General features: G+C 42.3%; 2 protein-coding genes across 3 annotated transcripts; one reads left to right on the top strand and one right to left on the bottom strand.

Moving 5' to 3' along the window:
* Positions 1-4,274: 4,274 nt before the first annotated feature.
* On the top strand, positions 4,275-19,478 carry MILR1 (mast cell immunoglobulin like receptor 1). Of its 2 annotated transcripts, XM_073310396.2 has the most exons (9): positions 4,275-4,368; positions 4,460-4,504; positions 10,175-10,465; positions 11,206-11,490; positions 12,585-12,698; positions 13,762-13,851; positions 15,354-15,422; positions 16,512-16,577; positions 18,668-19,478. In XM_073310396.2, the coding sequence occupies exons 1-9, from the start codon at positions 4,326-4,328 to the stop codon at positions 18,691-18,693; spliced, it is 1,029 nt and encodes a 342-aa protein (XP_073166497.1). In that variant the 5' UTR covers positions 4,275-4,325; the 3' UTR covers positions 18,694-19,478. The 2 variants fall into 2 exon arrangements, with proteins under 2 accessions (XP_073166497.1, XP_073166498.1); XM_073310397.2 differs by lacking the exon at positions 10,175-10,465.
* On the bottom strand, positions 11,921-26,246 carry POLG2 (DNA polymerase gamma 2, accessory subunit). The gene is made up of 8 exons (XM_073310395.2): positions 25,681-26,246; positions 24,997-25,123; positions 24,745-24,850; positions 24,172-24,345; positions 21,869-22,009; positions 20,544-20,624; positions 19,721-19,821; positions 11,921-18,737 (listed from the first exon to the last, which is right to left on the bottom strand). The coding sequence occupies exons 1-8, from the start codon at positions 26,153-26,155 to the stop codon at positions 18,572-18,574; spliced, it is 1,371 nt and encodes a 456-aa protein (XP_073166496.2). The 5' UTR covers positions 26,156-26,246; the 3' UTR covers positions 11,921-18,571.
* Positions 26,247-26,607: the final 361 nt, after the last annotated feature.

Genomic DNA, 26,607 nt, shown 5'->3' with positions numbered 1-26,607 from the left:
GTATGAATATAATTTACAAGCACAACGCAAATACTCCAAAAAAGTTTCCATAAACATTCATTTGAATATTTAAACAAATTCCCTTTTAATGTGTTTGGGTCCCTTTTGTGTTCTTTTTCAGCAGAGATTCAGGTGAACAACTCTACTACCAAAAATATTAATCAGAACACCAAATTCCAAGCAACTGTTGCAAAATATCCATGAAACAGGAACTTAGAGTTAATAATTGCGAGTATTTGCACCAAAAACCAAAACAACCCCTAAGCAGGAAACACTAACATACCATGTGACCTACAGTTCTGTTCAAAATAGTTAATTTGAATACTAGCAACGACCCGCTTACAACTAGGAATTACTCAGTAAATAATTTTGTATAAAAAATTCAGGAAAAACATTATCTGTCTGTGGACAATTCTCAAACAGGAAAAGGGGCAAAATATGTTGAAAAAATTATTTGTTATGCATTTTTGACCCAGCTGCAGTAAGTAAAATAATGGCAGAGCATATTGTAATTTCAAAATTATAAACAGGACCTAGAAACTAGATCAATGTTTAAAATTATAACTACTCAGTTCAAATCAAGGGACCCTGAAGCACAGATGAAACATTCGTTTAATTCTGATCATCAGTAGATGGACACACACACACACTCTCCTCAAAGCTTCTAACCGTTCTCCTGTTTTTAAATATATGTGTAAAATCCTAACTTGCTGGTCTCAGCAATAAAATAATCACAGCTGAAAGGTTTTTTGGGCCTGAATGCTAGGGTAATGGTGCTTGAGAAATCCCCACAAGAGATTTAAGAAATGCTATGTACTTGGTCTCTGTTTACAAATTAGATATGCTCCAAAAATGGAAATAGCCAGAACAAAAACATCTTGGGTTGTTTTGTTTTTTGTAATGAAGCATCTGGATGAAATATCTTCTATTATATGCTTATTTCTTTCCTTGGACTGTACACTCCTGTGATTTTCTTTCTGCTGCATTAGAAAGACAGAACACTCTGGTATGTTGGCTATAGAGTGAATCTTCCTCAAATGCCATCTCTCTGCACAGTACCTGTTCAAGCAAAATTCTGCTTTGATTTTTAAACATATCATCCACTGAGACCAGCACTAAGAACACCAATTGAAAACACCCTGCCCTGAGTGCAACCACTTTATAGTGTGATAAATGTAGGTCTGCGTAACACTTCCCACCTGTCACCAGTCTGGTCACCATAGCCATCCAGAACTTTGTGGGCACAGTGAGGACAGAACCCCAGAATCTCTTGTTCCACAACCACATGCCCCTATCACTTGAGCTAAAGGAGAAACTATCTGTTAGCAACAGAGGCTATTTTTACACAGGAGTCTAAGGGTGTTATGGTCAGGATTGGGGTCCCTAACTCCCTTAGGCCTGGCTACAGGAGAAAGTCGCATCACTATAACTAAAGATGTGATTTTAAACTGATTTCTTACACCAGTGCAACCTCCTATAGGGACACTATTTGTGTTTTAAACCAAATTTATTACAGCTTAGTTTAAATTGATTAGGGATCCATTTTAGATAAACCGAAATAAGCCACTCTTAACTGACATAAGACTTTCCACACAGGGGCTTGCATCAGTTTAAAAAGTGATTCAAGTCAAACCAGTGCAGCTTTCTTATCTAGACAAGGGCTTAGGCTCCTTGGAAAATCTGCCACAGAGCTTGACACACAATTAAGCATCTCTCAATCTATCCAGTAGAGGGCAGTGGCCAACACATCACAAGGACATCCCCATGATTTAACTGGGGATCGGTCCTGCTTTGAGCAGGGGGTTGGACTAGATGCCCTCCTGAGGTCCCTTCCAACCCTGATATTCTATTATTCTTTGTCTTTCCAACAATGTTTGTGTTTAATCTTTAATGAAAGATCCCCCTGTACAAGGACTGTCTGCTAGTAACTAAACTTATTTCTAACTTATGGCAAAACGCACCTTTCTGACCCTGCCTCTACCCTTGATACACCACTGTAAATGCCTTCCTGGTACAGCAGCTTTCAGGGCAGTTGTTCACTCATTGCAAAAGTTAATGTTAAAAACTCTTCAGGGCCATGTCTGCCACAATGGCTTCCCGGCAGCCCCAAAACATCTTCCCCCACATCCCCACTGACACACATCCTTTTGGCCACAGCTGTTGGCCCTTCACATTCTCCTTTCGCCACAATTGCCACACACTAACGCAGCACCCAATATCAAGCTCTTGTTTCCTTCCTCCTAGAGTTACAAAGCTGCACTAAACACTTACACCACTGTAAATCAAAAGTAATTCCACTCTAGCCACTGGACTTACGCTGCTGTAAGTGGCTGAAGAATGAGACCTGTGACAAAGTTCCTGCTCTACCTTGGTGGGTCTTGCGCTTATTGGCAGATTTGCTCGCCTTGGAGCTTCACGGCAGCCCTCAGCTTGGCTGTTTTTCTGAACCCACAGTCCAGGTCGACTCCTCCTGTGTCTGACCAGGAGTTGGGAGGATTTGGGGGGAACCCGGGCCCACCCTCTACTCCGGGTTCCAGCCCAGGGCCCTGTGGAATGCAGCTGTCTAGAGTGCCTCCTGGAACAGCTGTGCGACAGCTACAATTCCCTGGGCTACTTCCCCATGGCCTCCTCCCAACACCTTCTTTATCCTCACCATAGGACCTTCTTCCTGGTGTCTGATAATGCTTGTACACCTCAGTCCTCCAACAGTCCGCGTTCTCACTCTCAGCGCCTACTGCCTCTTGCTCCCAGCTCCTCGCACACACACCACAAACTGAAGTGAGCTCCTTTTTAAAACCCAGGTGCCCTGATTAGCCTGCCTTAATTGATTCTAGCAGCTTCTTGATTGGCTGCAGGTGTTCTAATCAGCCTGTCTTAATTGTCTCCAGAAGGTTCCTGATTGTGCTGGAACCTTCCCTGTTACCTTACCCAGGGAAAAGGGACCTACTTAGCCTGGGGCTAATATATCTGCCTTCTATTACTCTCCTATAGCCATCTGGCCTGACCCTGTCACAGACCCTTTGAAGCCAGGTCTTCCAACAACCTACCCTCAATGAACATTTGCAAATTCTGCTTTTCCATGAAGTGGGAATGCTGCTTTGAGAAGACATTGAGTTCCCCTTACTGAATTTTTGGCTCCCTTCCAGAGATGGTCCCAAACACTCACCACCAAACATGTTGAACCCCAGATCAAATGGCATGGTTCAGGGTCCATCTCTACCACCATCTCCCTTTAATCTAGAACGGAAGGCAGCAGTGTAAAGGAACTAGGATTTGAAGAAGTAGGACAGATACAGTTCATATATTCATATCTTGCCTCTTTTGGCTCTGGATTTGTAAGATGTTTGTTGATCTTAAAATGACATCAGAGTTCACCCTTTTATAAATTGTGTTTAAAAAAAAACCAAGCCCCAAGGTTTATTTCCAAAACACCGTTGAGCCAAGGTTACCTTTGTATGTTTGTCTCTATTTGGACCGGTTTTCAACTGTAAGGCAGCTAGAAAACCACTGACTGATGGGTGCCCAAAACATTCATCATTAGCCTTACATTCCAACCAATTATGGACTTCTCATATAACCTGGCCTGTGTAACCAAGACATTGCCAAAATGTTAACTTTTCCCTTCTGTGCCTTTGGCATTTATGGTATGTTTTAAGTCGTATCTCAGTGCTGAGGAATGGCACAGAGATACAGAAACACATCATATGTTGTTTCCTTTAAATAGGATTACAGGATTTGTTAGAGTTCTCTCTCTTCATTTTAGGACAACACTATTCGCTTGAACATATGGCCTAGATACAACACTGTCTTACACTGGCACAAAAGTTGCCATCAAGGTCCTGTCCACCCTGTGATCTACCCAATGTTAGCTCCAATTATGGTTAAATATGGTTGTAGCTAATGTGGGTGGGGATGTTTCTGTCTGGCAACCATACTAGCCAAACTCTACTATAGATATGCACCACTCCCACAGGTTGTGTTTTAACACTAACACACCCAGCTCTTAGACAAAAATTCACTGATCACACTGGCTGGAAAACCATACTAGAAGCCTCCTAGTAACAATTGTGTTTAAGTGCTTAGGTTGTGCTTAGAACCCAGGAGTCCTGACACCTAAGTCCTTTGCTCTAACCACTGGAAAATATTGTCTCTGCTAGGCAGAATCTGGACTGATTCTAGGAGCACAGAAGCGTTTATGCAAATCTGAGCAGCAACATCCGTAATTTGAACTTCCTCAAATTTCTTGTCACATCCCCATCAAAGAGCCTTTTACCAGCATAACTGCTATTTCCTCTGTTCAATACACTCTTCGTGTTTGTAAGAAAATGCTTAAACTCATGATCATTCCATTCTTCATCCTATCCTGCTGTAAGCCATGGATCTGCTATTTATCAACTGCATCTTATTCCAAAGAGGGACTATTGACTAATTTTGCTCAAGTTCTTCTTCTCTCTTTTAGTTCAAGCCACTCAGGAGAGTCAAAAATCCAATGAGAAAGATAGCGGTAAGTTTTCATTTTTTGTTTTATTATATTATTTACACAAACCCTTTAGAAAAAAAATTCATGTCACTGTTAAACAGAATAATTCCATGTTGTAAAAAATTTTCTCCTTGCTCTCTTTAGTCACACATGGAATGAGATAGTTACGTGAATTTTTTTCCCTTGCTAGATAGACTGTGTGTACATTCAGAAATGCTTAAAGTTTCTAAAACCCCACTAGAATCGCTGAACAAAATAACACTGTTTCCCTGTACCCTATTTTATATACTGTAGCTGGCTCTAGAAAGGAAAGCAGCGTTGTATAGGAACTAGGATTTGAAATACTAGAAATACTGTGATTTACATGGACTGGAGCTCAGCATTATCCTATGGAAAGAGTTTGCAGACTTTTTTCTACAATTACATTTATGATGATCCCATGAAAAAAAACCTACATTAACAGAAAGTTGTCAGCCGCTTAAGAATTCCAAAGTCAGGGTAGCATAAAGTTAAAGCTGCTCCCACAACCTTAACTCTGCTTGTTTGTGCGTATGTATCATTACAATAGTGTCCATATACATTTTCACATACTACTTCACAACTAATTAAATAATGGATCATGCCCTTTTCCCCATAGCTTTAGATACACTACTTTCATTGCTATAATGATTCAGTAGAGCTTTTTTGGCTTAGATGTTTTATATCTGTTACCTTCTGTGTTCAGGTGTGTGTTTTACTAGGATAGTTAGCAGCCATGTACTGATGACTGAAATGAAAACAGATGGTTCAGCCTTTCCTAGGTCATGAGCAGTTAAGTATAGTCTGGGGCTTCCTCCTCCCACAAAAATGTCCATGTCACGGGCCGGAACTTTGGGTGGAGAAGAAGAGTTCTATAAGGATCCCCTTTTGGGGACCGTTCCATGCAGGGACAAACTTTGCCTCATCTCCGCACACCATAGGCAGCTGTTCTGCCCCATGCTCCCATGTGGACCCCCAAAGGTTAAGACTCATTGAAGGGCATGAGCCCATTCTCTTCTTTTCCTGACACAAAATCTGAATTTCGGGAAAAGATTTCCTGAGGTCGAAGATTATTAAGCTGTGGAAGGGAAGGAGGAAGCCTCGTTGCTTGGAACAGTCCAAACTAGTAATTCTAAAATAGGGAGTAATCCCGCACTGTCCAGAAGATGGATTTAGCAGGTCTTTTCCATCTCTAGATACTCTGCTCTGAGCTTCTTGTCATGCTGAGAAGCTACTCAAAGGGGTGTTTGTGAGGATCAGTTAATGGATGTAAAATACTTTGATAATATTTTATGCACACTGCTATTTTTACTCCATCTGAATTTCTACCTTGTACCTAGGAAGCCAGGTGCAGAATTCCCCATAAGGGAGAAAAATCATTTGTACTCATGGGAGCCGATCTTCCTCCCATTCCAAAACTCTAAGAGACTTCAAGGGGAGCAAGAGCAGGAGGCCTTTACTCCATAGTAACCTTCGTGAAGGATTTCTACCCACTTTACAAACATTCAGTAAGAGTTTGATCTTACAAGCCTACTGTGTATGAAATTCCATTGAGGACCTAGTGCATAGAGCCCTTTCAGGCTTGGAACATAAGCCTCACAACAGCCCTGTGCATTAAATGAGCTCTATTAGAGTGAAATGCTCTGTCCAATGCATTTCTTGTTCTTTTTCGGTTGTTAGTAGGTGGCCTTGTTTGTTCCTGATGAGAGTGTTTGTTGGCGTCTGCCGCTTACCACTGATAAGCTGCATCATTTTGTAGACGGTTCCTTGTTCACCGTGAGCAGCTGAATCCTCTGCTTGTGTTGCCAGATTATCAATATAATTCCATTTGTCTGCTCTCACAAGGTGTTTGACCTCCCAGTGTGCCTTGCTATACTGCTCGTGGTATTTGTCCTTTAGCTTCTGGGATTTTGTGTCTAAAACTTTTTTCTTCAGGGCTCGTCTGGTTTCTATGGCATTCCATATGCTGGGTGTAACCCATTCCTTCCCTCTCTTCTGCTTGTAGCCTAGACAGGCTTCACTGCTCTGTTTATAAATTACTGTTACTTTGTCCCACTTCTTGTTGATCTCCTCATCTGGATCAAAAAATTGCTGAACAGGGAGCCACCTAAGGAGGAAGCAAACATCCAGGAGGCAGAAGATGATCTTGATATCAACACAGACACCCCAACTAAGGAAGAGATCATTCAAGACATCAAATCCTGAAAAAATGGGAAAGCTCCTGGCAAGGATAACTTGAATGCAGAATTGTTCAAAGTAAATCCTAAATTAGCAGCATCTATCCTGGCCCTTCTATTTATATCAGTCTGGGAAAGGGAAAAAGTGCCAGATGAGTGGACCAATGGGGTTATAGTGAAGATACCAAAGAAAGGAATTGTCAGTGATTGTAATAACTGGTGTGGTATCACACTTTTACCTGTGCCCAGCAAAGTAGTGTGTAAGATCATAATCCATCTTATATCAGAGGCAGTTGATAGCATTCTCAGAAAAGACAAAGCTGGTTTTCAGAAAGGGTGTGGATACACAAACCAGAACTTCATTCTACAAAACATAATAGGACAGTGCTTAGAATGGCAACAACAACTCTACGTAAATTCCATGGACTTTGAGAAGGCTTTTGATAGCGTTCACAGGACCAGCCTATGGTGCATTCTGCGGGCATATGGAATTCCTTTCTGTATAATCAACATCATCAAAAGCTTCTATTTCAACTTTACATGCAGGGTTGATCACAGTGAGCTCAGTTTTGAAGTCAAAACAGGAGTATATCAGGGGTGTGTCATGTCTGCAATCCTCTTCAACATTGCCATCGACTGGGTAATGCAGCGTACAACAGAAGACATGCCAAGGGGCATTAAATGGACACTCTTTTCATCCCTTGAAGACCTGGACTTCACAGATGATGTCGCTCTCCTATCACATACTCAACACCATATACAAGAAAAAACAACTTGACTTAATGTATTCAGCCAGAAAATTGGATTGAAAATCAATCGCAATAAGACGGATCTCATGACCTTTAATATTGCCTCACCATCACCAGTACGGATAGAGGATTATGTTCTCACCAATGTAGAAACATTCACATACTTGGGCAGCACCATCAGCCAGGACGATGGAGCAAGCCAGGATATCCGGAACAAAATCAATAAAGACAGGAACACCTTTAGGAGCTTAAATACTGTCTGGAAATCATCAAAATACAACACCAAAACCAAACTCAAGATTTATCAGAGCTGCGTACTTTTAACACTACTTTATGGTGCAGAATGCTGGGGAATGAGAAAGTATGACACATCCAAACTGTCTTCATTCCATACAACCTGCCTCAGAAAAATCCTCCATATTTTTTGGCCCAAAACAATCTCAAACCAAGATCTATTGACACAGTGCAGTGCAGCCAAGAGGATCTGAGCACCATCATTGCCAGGAGGCGTTGGAGATGGATTGGTCATGTGCTTCGGATGGAAACTGATTCCATCACCAGAGTAGCAATATGATGGACACCTGAAAGCAAGCGAAAATGAGGCCACCCGAAAACAACATGGCGAAGAGCTGTGGAAGCTGAGCTGAAAAACCTGGGGCATAGCTGGGGAACCATTGAAAGACTTGCCAGAAACAGACAGGAGTGGAGGAGCTTCCTCATTGCCCTAAATGCCAGACACATAATGGGAACATGATGATGATGATTAGAGGGATGAGCAACATTCTCCACTAGTTTAATCTTTGAAAGTCAAACCAAATTCCCCTGGAAACCATGAGTGATCTGGAAAGAGGTTGCTTAACATGGGCTGGGTTATGGGATGTGGTTCTTAGTTCTTGAAAGTAGCTATACTTGAACAGAAGAACTTCAGAAACAGACTTCAAAGAGAAACAGCAGAACTAAAATTCATTTGCAAATTTAACACCATTAATTTGGGCTTGAATAGGGACTGGGACTGGCTGGCTCATTACAGAAGCAGCTTTGCCTCTCCTGGAATTGACACCTCCTCATCTATTGTTGGGAGCGGACTACATCCACCCTGATCGAATTGGCCCTGTCAACACTGGTTCTCCACTTGTGAGGAAACTCCCTTCTCTTCATGTGTCAGTATATTTATGCCTGCATCTGTAACTTTCACTCCATGCATCTGAAGAAGTGGGTTTTTTTTCCCACAAAAGCTTATGCTCAAATAAATCTGTTAGTCTTTAAGGTGCCACCGGACTCCTTGTGGTTTTTCTGGATACAGACTAGCACGGCTACCCCCGATTCTTAGTGTTAGTTTCACTGGGTTCATTTTGCAGCTGGGGATACACAAAGAATATATATTACAATTTGGACGCCTCCTCTTTATGTAGTCTGCCTATCAGTGGTGCTGAATAATCTTCATTTTTCAAGTCAATAGGAATTTTGGGGAACTGAGCTCTTTTGAAAACCTGGTCTAAAGTGTTTACATTTTTTCAACTGTAATTCATCTGAAATTCAGCAGTACTTTACTTTACCATTATTTCATTTGTCTAATGGCATAGTTACCTGCAAGAAGAAAACTCTCCCCTAGGGCTGTCAAAAGAATTAGTTTCTATTTCTGACCTTCTGAAAGATCTGGCACAGTGTTGGCCAATTAGATTACATATGTAATTACCACATCCTGGTTGGCTCAGAACATTTATAAGGAGGAATTTTTGCTGCACTCACTCAGAACAGATATGTAGTTGCCTACTTTGTGATTAGCTTGTAAAAAAGCATAAACAGGTTTTTCCCCTCTACCCTCTTTGGCACGCTAGTTTTAAAAACCATTATCCCAAAGAAATGTCTGTGGCCACAATGGGGGAAGATTTGCAGATATTTCCGATGAAAAATATTCAGAAGATAGGTATTACTCCATATGACCAATTCACGTTTCAAACATCAACATGTTTTTGCCCCGAGAGGCTGTCTTGGTCAACATTTAGCATGAGGGCCAATAAATCTCGGCTATCGCTTTTCATAAACCAATGGCTCCAAATCACAGGTATGTGATTGGGCACTAGTAAGTCATGCTTCTGTGGCTGGCATGCTGGGGCCCCCTTCCTTACACTCTGGATGAGTCTCTACATCTCATACAGCAGGTCAGCTCAGATAATGCTCAAGTCTTCAGCTGCAGGGGTCCTCCCAAGACATGGGGGTTACAACTCCATTCAGAGTCAGGTGATCCAGTTAGCATGACGTGTCCTATTCAGACTGCAGGGCCACATCGTGCAAGATCCTTTGTGCTGACTCTGGGGTTGAGGATGACTTGAGCCATCATAAGAAACACGACACCTCCACCTTTATTCTAGCTCTGGCTGGTAATCCTATCGGTCCCCCTTTCTGCTGTCTAAAGAGGAAATCCACATTCAGTTTTCCACTAACTCTTCACACACACACAAACACATACAGCCCAGTTATGGACACACATTACCTATCTCTCTCCCCGTGGCCAAGGACTGTACTCCCCAGCTGAAATGACAGAGGAATTTGGAACAGGTGGCAGGAAAATATTTGTACACTGAATCTTGGGTCTTATAGCCATGGAGTTCAATAACTGAGGCTCCATGGAAGACAGGTGTTGCCCCAGCCCTGATGCCCTGGGCATCTAGTTCTCCACATTTCTCTGCCAGGGGGTTGGAAGTTATTTGCAGATTGTTGTTTTACTCAGAAATGTTTCTTTTCCTCAGAGCAACTGTCTAACCCTGAGTTTGGATCTCTCCAAAAGAGCTTGGAGGTACAAATTGGCCAGAATGTGACTCTGTCCTGTCAATCCACCAATGGCTCTCTTCCTATCAACTATACATTTTTTAGAGGAAATCAGAATCTGTGGCCGATTATAACGAAGGAGGACAGGAACCCAGCTCTGTTTAACCTAACTGTCAGTTCTGCCAGCGACTTGGGGGAATATAAATGCAAAGTTGTAAACGGAATCTCCAACAGTTCAAAATACAGCAAGAGTCTCAACTTTACGTTACTAGGTAGGGGTTTGTGTGTATCTGTGACATTTTTCAACATCAGGAAATGAGTGTTCATAATAACCCATCCCAGCTGGTCTGATCCTGTGAGCTGCCGCAACCCCATGGCTCTTTGACACATGGCACCATGCAGGACTGGGCACAAGCATTGTGCCATAACCCTACCCAACCCATTCAGAACAGTTTAAAAATTATATTATGCATTAACATGTCCAGAGCGGGCTCTGGCAGCTGGAACTGCAGTCAGAAGGGGGTCACACAAGCTGCACCCGTGTAAGAGACCACCTAGATCTGACCCTATAGTTTTACTGTATAATTGTTCCTGCATATGCCCAAAATAGCTTGCAGAGTACAATCCATGACCATCTCAGGATTGTGCTGCCATGTGACCTTCCCCGCTCCTTGCTATCAATACCTTAACTTTTGAGCAGGAAGAGTTCTAAAACAGAATGAAATTTCTTTCAAAAGGGATAGGGCCATATACTTTTCAATCCATTCATCCTGTAGCAGCAGCAGCCAGCAAGCCTGCAAAGCCTTCTGGTAGAGAACCGTGTTCTAGAACACAGTGTGCCTCTGTCTAGAACTTGAACCAGATCCACAGCTGATGTGAATCAGCATAATTCTATTGGAATCAATGGAGCTACATTGCTCAAGGTCAGCTGAGGAGCTGTTCTCTTGTTTGTAGGTCTCAGTTTTAAATCTCATGTTTGCCTTGTTTTTGTATTCCACTGGTTACTTTACAGATCCAGTGTCCAAACCAGTGCTGAGCACAACTACTTCCCAAGTGAGGATAGGCCAGAATGTGACACTGTCTTGTCACTCAGAAAACGGCTCTTCTCCCATCAACTACATATTTTTTAAAGGACGGAAAACGATGTCATCCAGAATACCTATGCAAGGAAAGGCAGCAGCTGTGTTAAATGTAATTATCAATTCTCCCAGTGACTTGGGCGACTATAAATGCAAAGCTGAAAATAATATCCCCAATACTACAAAATATAGCAACAGTCTCAACTTTACACTAGCAGGTATGTGTTTGTCCTACCTATTACTAATAGCATCTGACGATGAGCTTTTAATGAGCTCTGCCTGTCCATGTAAACTGGGGTAGCAGGTCCAGCAACAACAAAAGCACGTCAAAGTCCATGATGGAACTTTTAGTGCCTGGTAGCAGGGTCCACATGGCATCTTAGGGCACAGCAGGTTAGAGAGCTGGACATTCACACCTTGGCTTGCTGTGGATAGCCACAATTCCCGCCTCCTCCCCCAAGATTTTACTCTTGAGGTGCATGGATTTAACAAAAGAAACAAAGCCAGAGCTTTACGTTTAAACAGAGCCCAACTCAGCCTGTAAACCAGCACTCTAAGAACAGGGCATGAAGGAACACTACCAAGGAGTTACTTTTATATAGGCTTGGCAGAATTAGAATATATAATTTCAACAGATAATATCCATGATTATTTCTAAAGATTTTTATTTAAATTTTCAATTGTGTGGAATTATGGGGTAGGAGGGGAGTTAGACAATGGCAGAGTCAGACAATTATTTAATTACAGTAAACATATAAAAAGATAGAAAAAGCTAAAGTTTTACAAATGTTAAAATACAAATCACCACACATCAAAATATACGAAGCAAATATCCTCAAATTAAACTCAAGCAGCATTTTTCTTACTTTGTTTCCATCGATAATAATTGAAATGTACAGATATGCATTTTTTCATCGGTTTGTGTTTGATGAAACTCATGTTTACCAACATTGACGGATAAAAATCTAATCCTTCCAAGGCCTGCTTTTATAGTCTTCCCTGTCTTTTCTCTGAGTTTACCCTGTACACCTGCAGGACATCTTAGCCTAGAGCTAAGTCCCTACCTCCTGTGACAGGGCAGGATTGCGTCCAGATCCTTCCCCCTCTGCATCTGTAGGTTTTCAGTGTGGAGCCCGTTCTTTTTCTCTCTAGGCTCAGGTAAGGACCCCTCACCTTTCCACAGTCAGTGTTATTAACAACTGCTATTCCACTTCTCCAAACTGTAATAGAAAAGACTGGGCTTTCGTTTTAATAGAAAGATACATACTTGGAACATCTTGCTCTCTACAAACACTCTTTCTCCTGTTGACAGAAGAGGATGGCCCTTCCTATCCCCTCCTCATTTTTCTTGTGCTGCTGTTTCTGCTGGTGGTGATAGCAACTGTCCTACTGGTTCCATTTCTGATCCTGCCTTGGTGTAAAGCAAGTGAGTTTTATTTGCATCTCCATATTTTCATTGTAAAATAGTGCTTTAGATCCTTATTACACTCTGTGTCCTTGGAAATGGAAGGCTTAGCTTCCTGTCTGCACATCACACACTAAGGCCTCCCCATCTCTTAGCAGCTGGTCTCAGTACTCCCAGTGTGCCTGGTCCAGATGGTGTCTCCTGCCCAGCTCCCATTAAACTGGAGGGGATGGCCCAGTAATATAAGCTTCAGGATGGTAACATCAAGATTCCCAGGAACTGCTGAGTTAAATCCAGTTAGGGTTAACTTATTTCTTCGCCTTTTTGAGGTAGATGCTGTATTGGAATCTTTAGGTGGAGCCCTTAGAAAAACAATATCCAATCTCTTCTGAGTGAATGCAGATCCAGTGGCACTTTTCTTAAGAGAAGTTTGCCCTTGGGTAAAACGCTCTCCTCATTCACATGGGCTGACTCCTTTTTGCTCTCCACGCTAGAAGAGGCCATATTTCAGTGAGACCATACATATATAAATAAAGGGTGGATATAAATGCTAGGTAATAAGACCAAAGAGGCACCATTCTCCATCTTTTGATTGACTCCAAGTCCATCCTCAAAGCCAAGTATCTCTCTTCATACCAAAGCAACACGTTTTCAGGCTACATTTTAGGTCCCAAAGGCAAAAAGTTACACATGTGCTTATCTTCATGCACGAGTATTTTTGCAGAGGTCAATGGGACTGCTCACATGTCATAAGTTACACATGTGCACAACTGTTTGCAGAATCAGGGCCTTGGTGTCCAAAATTAAAGTAGGAAAGCAGTCTCTTTTTGCAAGGACCCCATGATATATCACCAATACCTGCTGCCTTTGGGAGCAATTATTTCCTCTTCCCCTACCTCCATGTGAAGTAAAGATGCAGTCAGGCATGAATAGTACTGCTTGCTAAGGAATGATGTTCATGGACTATAACATTATTTAAAATATCTAACAACCCCCCCCAAAATTCATGAGACATGCAAATATCAACTGCTCCAAAAAAATGTATCATTTGAATAATTTTGTTTGTTTTCTTTACATCTTGCAGGAAAACTGAAGTCAGCTGGTTCCTCAACTAGTTTTGTTTCAACAGACAAGGCAACAGGGCCTAAAAATTACGTGACATACACTGAGATAGGTAAATTCCAAACTGCTCTTTCTTTAGACGTGGGACTCACAAGCAGGAATCTGGCTGCAGGACATGATTAACTAGTCCTAGATAAAGTTTATGGATGATGCCTTTGGGTCTCAAATGGGGAAGATGGGAAATGGGTGATCACTACAGGCAAGTTACTGACCCAATAGAACTCCCATTGACATTGAGTGGAAGTTGCTCAGCATCTCACTCTATATGTGCATCTTATGCCATCCCAAGAGCCAAACTGCAGTCTGGGGAATGACATTCATTAGAAAGATCCTTAGAACCTTGTGTGAACCATCCCTCAGCTCCTATCAGGACAGAACTAGAAGGAAAGTTTGTGTTTGGATGTCTGTGAAGGTACTGGTAAGGAAGTGACAACCACAAAGCAAAGAGAAAATCAAATACTAGTAAATAAAGCACAGAGCCTAGATTTACACAATAGCCCCTTGCTAAGGGGCAAGGAAAGGATTTCTGGGTTGCCAGCGAAAGTGAAAAACAATTGTACAGCTTCTGCATTTTGCTTTGTATTCTTCAGTGTATATTTCAGTTCTTCACTCTGTGTTGCTCAACTCTGGCGAGATTCAGAGCCACTTTCCCCCAAAATGGAGCCACAAAATAACTAGGCAACAGCTGTCATAGTATCTCCCTGTTGTGTTATAACTAAGGATAAGATTTTGTCACAGACATCACAGATTCCATGACTTTAATAGACCTCTGTGACTTCAGGGCTAGAGCAGCTGTCAGTCCCCTCCGCTGCAGCGAAGCTGGAGCAGCGGCAGTCTGCCCCAGCCATAGGAGCAGTGGCAGGACCAGAGCAGCAACAGCCAGCCCTAGGGGCCGGCGTGGCAGCCAGCTCCCAGAGCTGGAGCCGCAGATGGCTGTCAGCCCCCAGCAGCAAGGATCAGACTGGAGGTCTCCCCACCTCCTGCTATTTTTAGTAAAAGACCAGGTCAGGGGCTTCCATGAATTTTTGTTTATTGTCCGTGACTTACTAAAAATACCCATGACAAAAATCATAACCTTAGTTATAACATTGTGTTGTCAGTGTGGACTAACATACCCCCATAATAAAAACGTTGCAGGACACCATGCCAGGATTATCTTGAGGTTCTGTCAGATTTCTCCCCCCCCTGCGACCTGGAGGTTGGAAAAAAGGGAGGATATCTCCCTGTTTCTAGCTACTGGAATGAAGATGGGAAAATGGGTGTTTTCCTCTCTCTCTCCCTCCACCTGTCTGCTAGGAGGAATGGGGAGGTATTCTGGCTGCTCTGCTCCATTAGCTCTGCACTCCCTGCAACGTTTCACATCAGGTAGAGAGGAGTCCTCAACTTGCACTATCCAAGAATATGTAGAGGGAGAACAAATGCAGACTCTGGGAGAGGCACATGTGGGTCTTATACCACAGGCTGAGCCTCAGTGCTCTTTCACAAGCTTAAATTCACCAAGCTGTAATCTCCTGCAACTGAACCTTGAACTCTTTTTCACTTGTTTCCATCCAGAGTATGCTAAATCTGAAGAAGTGGAGTATGCCAACATACCGATTAGAAAAGAGGAGAAAGACAGGAAAGGTAAAAGGCTTAGATTGTAACCATGGGCAAAAATGAAGCATTTCACATTTTCAAGTTCATACAACTAGTGTTCTGGAAATGGAATAAAAACCGATTTAAACACAAGTGTGTGTATCCCAAACACATCTGTGGATTAATGACAAAACTACCTCATGCATTTTGGAGTTTACTGTGCATTGATAGCATAGTCAAATGTTCACTTGCAGTAGGGCCTGACAACTGCCCAGTCTCACTTTTTATAAACCACTTTCACTGCATGCTCCCTCTTTCCAGAGGTTAAGCACAACTCCCTATGGAGATAGATCCCTGGTGGTTAGCATTCAAAGGACATTTGAAGATGAGAAGGGTGCAACCAGAATTCATTTCAGGCAGACAGCAAAATACGCCCCCAATTTGCCTACAAATGTTAGCTACCGGCATCTAGACTAAGGGGTTGGAGGTACAAGGTAGGTTGTTTATTGAAAGGGTGTTTCTATTGGTTTGAGCACAGGACTGGCCAACAGGAACTCCCACAAACTAATCCTGTGGTTAACACTGACTCAATGTATGACCCCAGTGACTACTTGAGCTCTTTGAAAATTTCTCATCTTTAAAATAGGAATAATACTTTCCCACCTTGTGGATGTTATGAGTGCCTATGAATTCTCTCACAAAAATCTTCATTAAAGTGAAACTAAGGTTCAGAGTACATACAAATAACTTATAAGGGTAAAAATCTTTATAAGACTACAATAGCTAATTTAAAAAAAACACACAAAAGGAAACTGTTAAGGTTAAATATGAAAATCACAGTGGTGGGAGGGTGAAGTGGCCCATGCAAAAAAAACAAACAAACCACCAACTTAATAAAATAAAGTGGGCTGTGGAATAAATAGTTAAGACTGCCTACTACAGAGATAAACTTCTAACTCCAGTTAGAACCTTGACCTGAAAAGGACTACCAATAACCTTCTGGGATCCCAAATGCAACAGCTTCATTCTGAAACGGTCCCATTTGTGTCATTAGTTATTGAGCTACAAGAGGCATGTTTAAATATAGCTCAATTATTGTGGACTTTTTAAAAAGTTAGTGTCTATTCTGACTTTTAGTGAACATGAGGGCAGATACTACAGTTTTCTACTCTGAAGTCATCATAAGAGATGGAACACAACAAGGTAAGTTTCCTCTCTGATGAGTTACAGGAGAGAGAATTATATAAAATATTTTTAAAGAGAACCTCTACCCCAGTAAATGTTGCTAGCACCACCGTGCATGTATAGGAAACACACAAACAAACATTTAGATGCTAGTTTCCCAGCCCTAATTATTTTGTAGTCAGAAGGTGATGTTAATCTCCTCCCCTGCTAATATTAAAGACTGGGTCCCTCTCCCTGACTTTGAGAGACTCCAGTTTGATCAAGACAGAAAAACAAAACATGTTAGAAAAAGTTCATTGATGTCCAGATTTCTGATTCCTTTACTCATGCACAGTACCTAACTCCACAAGTAATGCCACTGTAACTAATGGGACTAGTTCTTAAAAAAAAAAAAAAAAGGATTATCAATATGGTGGTGCAACTTGACTCTCCATTGGCATTTCTCTTTTGATGTGTCAGCGGGAAGGAGTAAGCCAAAAGTTAGCTAACATGGTCCAGCTATCAGGCTCTCACACAGAGAGCTTTGTTCCTGTGCTTGTTAGGAATTTCAGGAAATAAAACAGGATTTTAAATAAGCAGAGAATAAAAAGGCCGTGTTTAGCCATAGTTACCTTAAAAATCTGTCTGAGTAGCTGCCTGCTTGGCAGGCTGTTTCCCTAAAGGATCCATCATTTGCCTTGCTAACCTACTACTACCTGCCAGGGAGCAGCTTCTCAGGACTCCAGGGTACAAGTTTTTTTACTTGAGCTGGACTCCTGCCTGGCATTGCCCCAGTCTTTTCCATTTTTGGGAGTGGGACTTGACATGACCCTCAGACAGTGGAAGAGTTGACTATTTCCCTACCACAGTCATTTTAACTCAGACCTATACACCTGAGTACCAACTACAATAGTTAGGGGTATAAGACCAGTACATTACCCACTCCATATTGCTTCCTCACTCACCCTGTAGCAAACAATCAATTTTTTCCTATCTACATTAATAGATTACTTGAAATAAAATGTTTACAGCTTAGTTCTTTAAATTGTTCTGGTATCCTTGAAAGGCAGAACAAATAATAATATGTTATATTCAAGCCAGAAATGACAGCAGTCTAAAGACTGAACTGGAAAACAGAGGCCATGTAGAGAAACATACTCACAAACTACTAACAAACACTGCCATTCTCTAAAAACAATGCATCCAATGGCTTTGCTTTTCAATTGGCCTTTTCCACATTTAAGCTTTTGAAACGCTCAACTCCCATTTATCTTCCCATTGCAGCAGAGACCTGCATTTGTCACCACATATCAGCAACATGTGTATTATCTGGACTCTCAGCCAAGGAAAACTTATCCAACTTACTGAAAATATCCTTTCTTCCAAGAGACCAAACCCTCTAGGACATGTCTTTGAGCCTGCGCTGCAGAAAGAGGCAAACCCAGCTTTGTCCATCAAGGGTAGAGCAGGGCTAATAATACACATCTGCAGAGTTTACCAATTAGAGAACTTCTACAGTCAGGAAAACTTTATCAAACTGGCAGACTCTGCAGCTAAGCATGATTAGCCCTGGCCTAACTGTGGTGGATAGATCTGTTGTTGCCTCTTTCTGCAGTGCAGGCTGGAAGAGGTGTCCTGAGCATGCCAGTTTGAGATAAGGGTAAGTTTTCCTGGCTGTGAAAGTTCTCCAGTTGGTAAGCTCTCCAGATGAGCATTATTAGCCCTTCTCTACCCATGATGGACAGAGCTGGGTTTGCCTCTTTCTGCAGTGCAGGCTGGAAGATCTTCATAGAGGATTTGGATTTGATAGAGAATGAGTGCATCAGAAAGCTTTATCAACATCAGTTTTGGAGGATGTCATGGGTACTTCCCCACTCATATAAATAAGAATGAATGGTATCTAGCAAACAGAGTAGGGTATTGTGACTCAGAATTCCTGGCTTGTACTTCATCTGTGCCACTGATTCAGTATGATACTCTGGAAATCAATTTAAACACAGATACAAAATTCCTTTTATTAGAGAGATTCTAATTTATACATTTTTAGCTGCTGTAATGTACTTAGTTAAAAAGTCCTTCAATCGAGAGATGTGCATCATTTCTTTCATGGTGGTATCTCTGCTTCTCAGCTGAACCACTCCATTCTCCAGAGTAGCATCACTGATCAAGATTGTGAAGAGGACACTCATCTCATCATACCTGCCAAAGAACAAGCACTCATTACTGCTGTTACAGTATTGTTGCCTTGGTGTGTGGCAGACTTAGATTGGGGTTATATCCCAGAGCAATATGTATATGTTCAAGTTTTGTATGTAGTTCTGTGTCCAATATGAAGATGCTTATTTTCTTACTTTCAGCTCCTTGATCTTCTCTAGTTAACTGCAGTAAGTTATTAGATTCTTTTGTAACAAAAGGGGAGTTTTATTTAGTAACCTACAATGGGGACATTTTTCACAGGAGAAAAACGTTACCATTTCTCCACTATTTACTAGCTGACCAGCCATACTTTGAAGAGTATTGTACATGAACATGACTTCTTAACTTTGCTATGTTAAAACAGTATGTGTTTGTTTCTTGCTGAAAACCTCTATTAATGTTAAGAGAAAAGCACAATCAAGATTATTTTTAGTCCTTAATCTACTTATGTTTTGTAGGTTAATATGGGCCAGTTCTAGCAAACTTAACTGGCATGAGCAATTCTTACTCAGTAGGACTGCTTGTGTGAATGGAGAATGAATCAAGGTGGTATCGGTTGAAGGGCTGGGTTCTATATAACAACGGTTTCAAATAAAATGATTTAAGAATGAAATGCAGAAGTCAGTCCACATGCAAAATTAGATGTAAGCCAGTTCTGTAGATTTATGATTCACTTTAGGAAACCAGTTTTCAGACGGGATTTCCTGAATGGTTTATTATTAGCAACTGAAGAGCAAAAAAAAAAAAAAAGAACTACCAAAAAGTTGAAGTATGAAAAATAAAAAAAAGTTTACTGAAATCCCTCACTTTTTAAAGTGAACTAATTAAAGAGTTTTTAAAATGTTGTTAGAGATATCCAGTCTCAATCTGTATTTTAGTACCTTCAGTCATTTGGTTACTGTACCTGAAATTATACTGAAATCACATTAATTTTTGCTACTTTAAGGAAAGCCATCTTTCCACTTGACATTTTATTTTTTTCTTACTTTGCATAGAGTTGCTCCAGAGGTGTCTGCATGGTTTCAAGATACCCAGGCCACACAGAAATTCCTTTCTCTATCAATTCATTGAACAGCCCCTGACACACCTAGAAAAAAAAAAATAGACAGCCTTAAGAGGTCTAAAATGTTGGGAGAAAGACTGTACAGCCTGTAGTATCTGTTCGATATTAAAGCTCATTTATAATGTTTATAAATTAACAGCAACACACACTCAGAAAAGAGCATTACTGCTAAGAGAACTTCATTTTTATACATTTTTCCCCATATGCATATCTAAATAAAAAGGTTTTTTCCCCCCAAGTATATTTCTTACACAGACATCACTGACTTGAAAAAAAAAGTCAAGTCTTCATCTGAAGATTTCCTCCCTACTATTGTTACCCTTAAGATTACTATGAAGGATTAAACAAATTTAGTTTATATGCAGAACAAACAAAATTAGTCGATATTACTGTTCTATTAATACAGCTTGAGGAAGAGCAGACATTAAAGCCTGGACGTCTGTGTCCCCCCACTCCGTGTGGGATCAATCAATCACAATGGATCTAACAGACGTGCCTATTGTCCCCAAATCCCCATTCCACAGGGCACCTCCTAGCATGCAGGGAATATGGATCTCTGCAGGGGCTTCCAAAATCCTGCACAGTAAAAACGCTGTTTCACTACAGTGAGGGCCCTCCATGCCCATGAAGGAGAAGCAGAATTTTCCTCACATGAATAGAAGGTTAAAAAAAGTCAATATCAGAATTACAGCACAACAGTAGATGTAACTCCAACTCCCACAATTAAATGCTTAGTTACAACACACCTGTCTCAGCTCCATTGTTGGGCCTCTTCCAATGTCCAAAGCAACTTTTATTGGTGTTAAACAAGGGTGAAGCTTAAGTACCTAACAGTGTTGCAAGAAACATGTTACTCAGCATTTACATTAAATACATGAACCAGAACTAAAAGAGCATTAGTGAAATATATAGGAGTATCAGGGTGGATTTTATTTAAATCAAATTGATTTAAATCACTAGCAGGAAGACTCGATTTAATCATGGATTTCTTCATAAAAATGCATTCATGTTGGTTGTTATAACCTTAATACATATTCTTCACAGGTAGAGGAACTTCATTAAAATATTCTCAAACTGGGTCTCTTTTATGGCCTGCTGCCATTATAGGTTTTCCCTTCTAGTGAGAGAATGGTACGGTAGATCTCAAATCAATGAAGGCTACACTCAGAAAGACCTCAAGACTTCTGGAATATGCTGCTCAAACAGTTTCATGTTTGTTTCTACTGCCTGTCCCTCCCTTCTCAAGTTTATATCCAGGACTACTCCTTGTCCAGATCTATTCTGCCCCCAACAATCTTCTATTCATTGAACTTTCTGAAACTTTGCACTTTTAGAGAGAGGTAAGGGATTGACCCTGTGTACACAAATTTGCAGAGGGATAATAGGGTTGAGGTCTGTTATTTCTCACCTCTATATATTTATTTTAAAACATTTTTGCTGTTAACAAGCACGTTATCTCTGGAGACACAAATCCACAGTTTGAGAACTGCAAACTAAGCATCTCTGATGGTATCTTCTAGACTGAAAACCGAGTCCCACTGGGGAGACAGAAAGATTAACCTAAATAATCTATACAGAAGCCCCTGGAAGCCAATAAGATTGGGTCCCTAATCCATTAGCTATTGGAACTCATTTACAAAACTTTTCTTAAACATTAATATATTGTCTCATACTACAGAATTAGAATTAATAATCCCTATTTCATAATGAGATATCTTTGAGCTGTAATGTAGCTTAATTAAAACTATCTTTTAGATAGGTTTTTTCCTCAAAGCATTTTATCAAAAAAATCTGATTTAAATTAAAAAAAAAAATCGGTTTTTATTTTTAAAAAAATTATTGATTTTATCCACCCTGAGGAATATTCAAATGTTTTTGAAATAATGAAAAAATAAATGCTTAGTTAGTAAATATATTCAATATGTACAGTCTTGTGTTCTCTCAAAACAGAAATCCAGACTAGAATAAAGCGAGCCACATTTGCTATAACACTCAGACTATTGTTTTAGTTTGTAGCTTCCAAGTAAGACTATTTGCAGTCTCTTCTTCCTGACACACACTAAAAGGTCACCTTTCTTTGAAGGGTTTTCTTTCTTGTTAGAGAGCTCTCAGTGAGCTGCAGAGAATCACAAAGATATGCTAGCACTCCTTGGTCCAGATTGCCGCTCACAGACAGCACATGAGGAATAATATTCTTCCTTCCATCTCGGCCCTGCAGGAGAAACACAACAGAAATGCACTAAGCAACAGTCCTCAAAAATAAATAGTGTATTTAAATGAATGAACACAAGAAGGCACCAATCGCCAGATGGGTTCCCTCAATGTACATTTAAAACAAACATATATTAAAGAACAACAAGCAGGAGCAACCTAACAACATACGGCAGTATCTAACTGAAGTCTGTAGCAAGAGAGAGAAGCACCCCACCTTCCTTAAATACTGCCTCTGAAGCAACATCTCACCAAAAGCCCTCCAAGAAGATAAACCTTACAACAGTGGTTCTCAAACTTTTTTTCCCCCCCATGGACCACCTGAAAATTGCTGAGGGTCTCGGCGGACCACTTAATGATCTTTCCAAATGTTGTTTGTACTGTTAACTAACTATCGTAAAGCGCTTTATGTAAAAGCGCTACATAAAAAAACGCTTTTTTGTTCTACAAATAGAAGGACAACTCATATTTTAATATCGGTAGTCTTATGTTTCTAATGTGATGGATATGCCCTCTCTCCCCTGCTGCGACAGCCCCAGAGCTGGGGCTAGGAAGGGACTGGGGTGGGGTGTCTCTCCCCAGCAGCCACAGCCCTGGAGCTGGGGAAAGTCACCTCTTTCTCTAGCCACCACAGCCCTGCATGTCCCAAATTCCCCCAACCACCTCTTCTCACCCCACTGCCCCCTCCCACCTACTGCCCCCAAGGCCACCACCTCACCTTATTTGTGCATCTTCTCCAGGGTCCAGGCACCTAATTAGTGGAGCCATGCCTGCGCAGCTCCACTAATTAGGTGTGTGGCCCCTTATTCTCTCATGGGCAGCTGCCCAGGCGCGCACCTTAGAGGGAACTACCCGAATGGAGCTTGTGGACCACAGTTTGAGAACCTCTGCCTTACAACAAGGCAGGGATTTCAGACCCAGGCCAATAGGGTTCAGCAGTGAAGGACTCCTCAAAGAGAATACCTTGCCCGGAGCCTCCTCTTTTACGTTAAGGAGCACCTTTGTTGATCTCAACTGTAGCAGAATAGCAGGAGGAAAGAGGAAGTCTCTCAGGGTTTCATATGTCAATGCCAAAGCCTTAAACCAGTGGTTCTCAACCAGGGGTCTGGGACCCCCTGGGGGGCCACGAGCAGTTTTCAGGGGTCCATCAAGCATGGCCAGCATTAGATTTGTTAGGGCCCAGGGCAAGCCAAAGTCCTGCCACATGGGACTGGAGCCTGGGGCAACGAGTCCCACTACCCAGGGCTGAAGCCTGAGCAACTTAACTTCGCAATGCCCCCCGGACAATTGCCCTGCTTGCTACTCACTAATGCCGGCCTGGCTTTTATATGCAGAAAAACAATTATTGTGGCAGAGCTGGGCCATGGAGTTTTTATAGCTAGGGTGGGGTGGGTTCAGAAAGAAAAAGGTCGAGCACCCTTGCCTTAAACCACACCAGAAAGGCAACTAGTGCAGACCCTGAAGCACCGTGTAACATGCTCACAATAGAATACTCTACTTAACAAATGAGTACTATAATCTGAAATACTGTTCCCTACACCAGTGGTTCTCAAAGCCAGTCTGCCGCTTGTTCAGGGAAAGCCCCTGGTGGGCCAGACCGGTTTGTTTACCTGCCGAATCCGCAGGTTTGGCCAATCGCGGCTCCCATTGGCCGCGGTTCGCTGTGCCCAGCCAATGGGGGCTGCGGGAAGGGTGGCCAGGATACCCCTTGGCCCGCGCCGCTTCCCACGGCCCCCATTGGCCTGGAGCGGTGAACCGTGGCCAGTGGGAGCCGCGATCGGCCGAACCTGCAGATGCAGCAGGTAAACAAACCAGTCCAGCCCACCAGGGGCTTTCCCTGAACAAGCGGCGGACCGGCTTTGAGAACCACTGCCCTGTCAATGTACCTCAAATCTAACTTCAAGGATCAGCTCTGGAAGTCAGAGAATAGTTGGTTTCTATACTCATTCTCTGCCCTTCTATCTATCTGCTTTTGAGACCTGGTAAGATCATAGTCCAAGATAGCATGGGTGCAGGCTACCAACCACTCACACTGCCTTTGTTTCAAGAACAAAATTTTATTTCCATGTTAATAAACTGGATCACACCAAAGCAAGATTTGTATCTCATAAGGCTTTCCCAGTGAGCAATATGTTAAATATAATACAATTAACTGAATCTTACATGTAATTTTGATTTATTCCCTGGATACATTTGTAACAGTTCATTATCTCCTAGATTCAGCAACGTTTCTATTGGTTCCTTTCCCCAAGGAAAGCTGTAGTACAAATTATTTCCTTTTCTTCCCTCTTTATCTTGAAAGTCGCTGCTGCTGAAGTTGGATGGGCCTATCGCAAACTGAAAAATAGAGATTTAAAATGTCCACTTATTGTACATATTAACTGAACTGCAAATGATAACTCTTAAAATATAGGTGCAAACTCACTGGCCTGTGACCATTTAACAACAGCTTTTAGAATTCCAAAGTGCTACATCAGTTACAGCACACAGCCCCCAAATTAAAATGGTGTTTTTCAATTCCCATTATAAACAATTTGAGAGTGTTGTTATGCACTCTTACACAGCTTCTCTATTTTACCCCAGAAGTGGTTGCAGTTCAGAGGTGGATATCTGGCAATATCATTCTATATCACCCCTAGAAATGCCTTTCCCCCCTTAAAACATAATTCTATAAGAGGCAGCCCAATGTTTTCGAGCTTAAACAGCAGTAACAAAGGTGAAGTGAATATCAAATACCTTTCTCCACCACTGGAGCCGCTGGCGCAACCAGTAATCAAGCCACTGTCCTGCAGTTCTGGCGGAGCTAAACCATACAAGGGAAGACATTGTCCTTTCGCCTATTCTTTAAACAATAGCAAGGGCAGCAAGTTAACTCCTTAAAAAATAATAAGGGAAAAGCAAGAGATACCATTCAAAAGTTATCCAAAATTAGCTTGCATTTGTTTAGTTTAAATATAAACAGAGATTTGTCAGTTTTCATTACTGTACCTCGCGATGTTGTCATTTTGAGGCTCAATGTTCAGAACAGGATGAAAACATACTCCAACCTGAGCAAGTCCAAACGGCAGCCTCTTGTTTACCAATTCTAGACAATTAATATATTGCTCTAGAGCACCTGTCACGAGACAAATCATTCATTTCTGCAGTTCTAGAGAGTATTTTAAGTTTTAATTATAATTAAATTCTAACTTATCTACAGAACTGTTAAAGCACAGACATTTAGCAAGAAGGGAGAACAAAGGTAAAAGCAGTAAGACCTCAAAGCTATATAGGCTAGCTATGTGCACAACTTGATAACTTCCATACATTAATTATAGTATTTTGCATGCACCAGCTCTGCCATTTGGACTGCTGTTTCTGAGAACTGGTGAAAAATTCAGTTCTCACAGGCCCATCTCCAATGTTGACAGAACAGTTAAGGGTCACAGACACATTTAGACATCACAAGCCATGATTACATTGCTTCAGTACCCAACGAGGACACAAACTTGTAACACACCGAGGCAACATCACAACATGAAGATGCAACCAGTAAATCATTTTAACAGATCAATCTTATCCAGTGGTACAAATACAAAGAGGTATTTGGCTCCCACCCAGCAGATAATCAGAGATCATGCCTTCAATTTCTAAACATATTATTCATTGGGGATCATAAGACTAAGAACGTACCATGAAGAAGGTCCTCTCGCAGCACCCCAGACGTCCCTAGCATGTTTTCCAGAGCTGCAGTTATCTGCTCTTTGTTTAATTCTTTATTCTGGAAGATTTCACGCAGGGCTCCAACCTGTATCAGCCTGAGAGCCTCCCCTGCTGGCAGCATGCTAGCTCCTGGCACACGATGTAGCAAAGAATCCACTGCAAACACTTGCTCCCTGGAAACCACCACTGAAGCCCACCACTGGGCGACCAAGTTTTTCCTCAGCTCCAGCCCCAGGGGCCCAAAGCCTGGGTGGCAGCCCCTCAGGTACGAGTCCCAAGTGAGTGCCTGCTGCTGGTCCCCTCTGAGAAAGTGCCTCCTTCGGCACACATCCAGCAGCACCTCACTGCCCTCCCAACGCTGCCCCTCTGCACTACTCCAGGGCCCCCCCATGTAGGGCCGCAACTGGGCCAACAGGGGCCCCAGAGCAAACCTGAGAGACCGCATCTGCACCCCAGGGACCCCCCACGGCAGGCCTGGGTGACCCCACCTGCACCCCAGGGACCCCCCACGGCAGGCCTGGGTGGCCCCACCTGCACCCCAGGGACCCCCCACGGCAGGCCTGGGTGGCCCCACCTGCACCCCAGGGACCCCCCACGGCAGGCCTGGGTGGCCCCACCTGCACCCCAGGGACCCCCCACGGCAGGCCTGGGTGGCCCCACCTGCACCCCAGGGACCCCTAACCTGTGCCTCAATGGGATCTTGGAGGCGCCCAAGTCAGGCCCCAGATGCCTCCCCTTCAGGGGACCCCAACCCGAGCCCTGCCCCAAAGCCTGACCCCTGAGCAACCGCTCAGCACTAGGGTGGTACTGAGAGCGCCCGGGGGGAGGGAACAAAAAGTCCCGACGTCTAACGGGGGGAAAAGCTTCTGGGAGCGCATGCGCACTGGATGGGGAACG

This window comes from Lepidochelys kempii, chromosome 14 (genome assembly GCF_965140285.1).
Source record: "Lepidochelys kempii isolate rLepKem1 chromosome 14, rLepKem1.hap1, whole genome shotgun sequence".
Taxonomy (NCBI): Eukaryota; Metazoa; Chordata; order Testudines; family Cheloniidae; genus Lepidochelys; species Lepidochelys kempii.
Note: the sequence above shows the minus strand (reverse complement) of the source record. Positions and strands in the feature narration are given on the sequence as shown.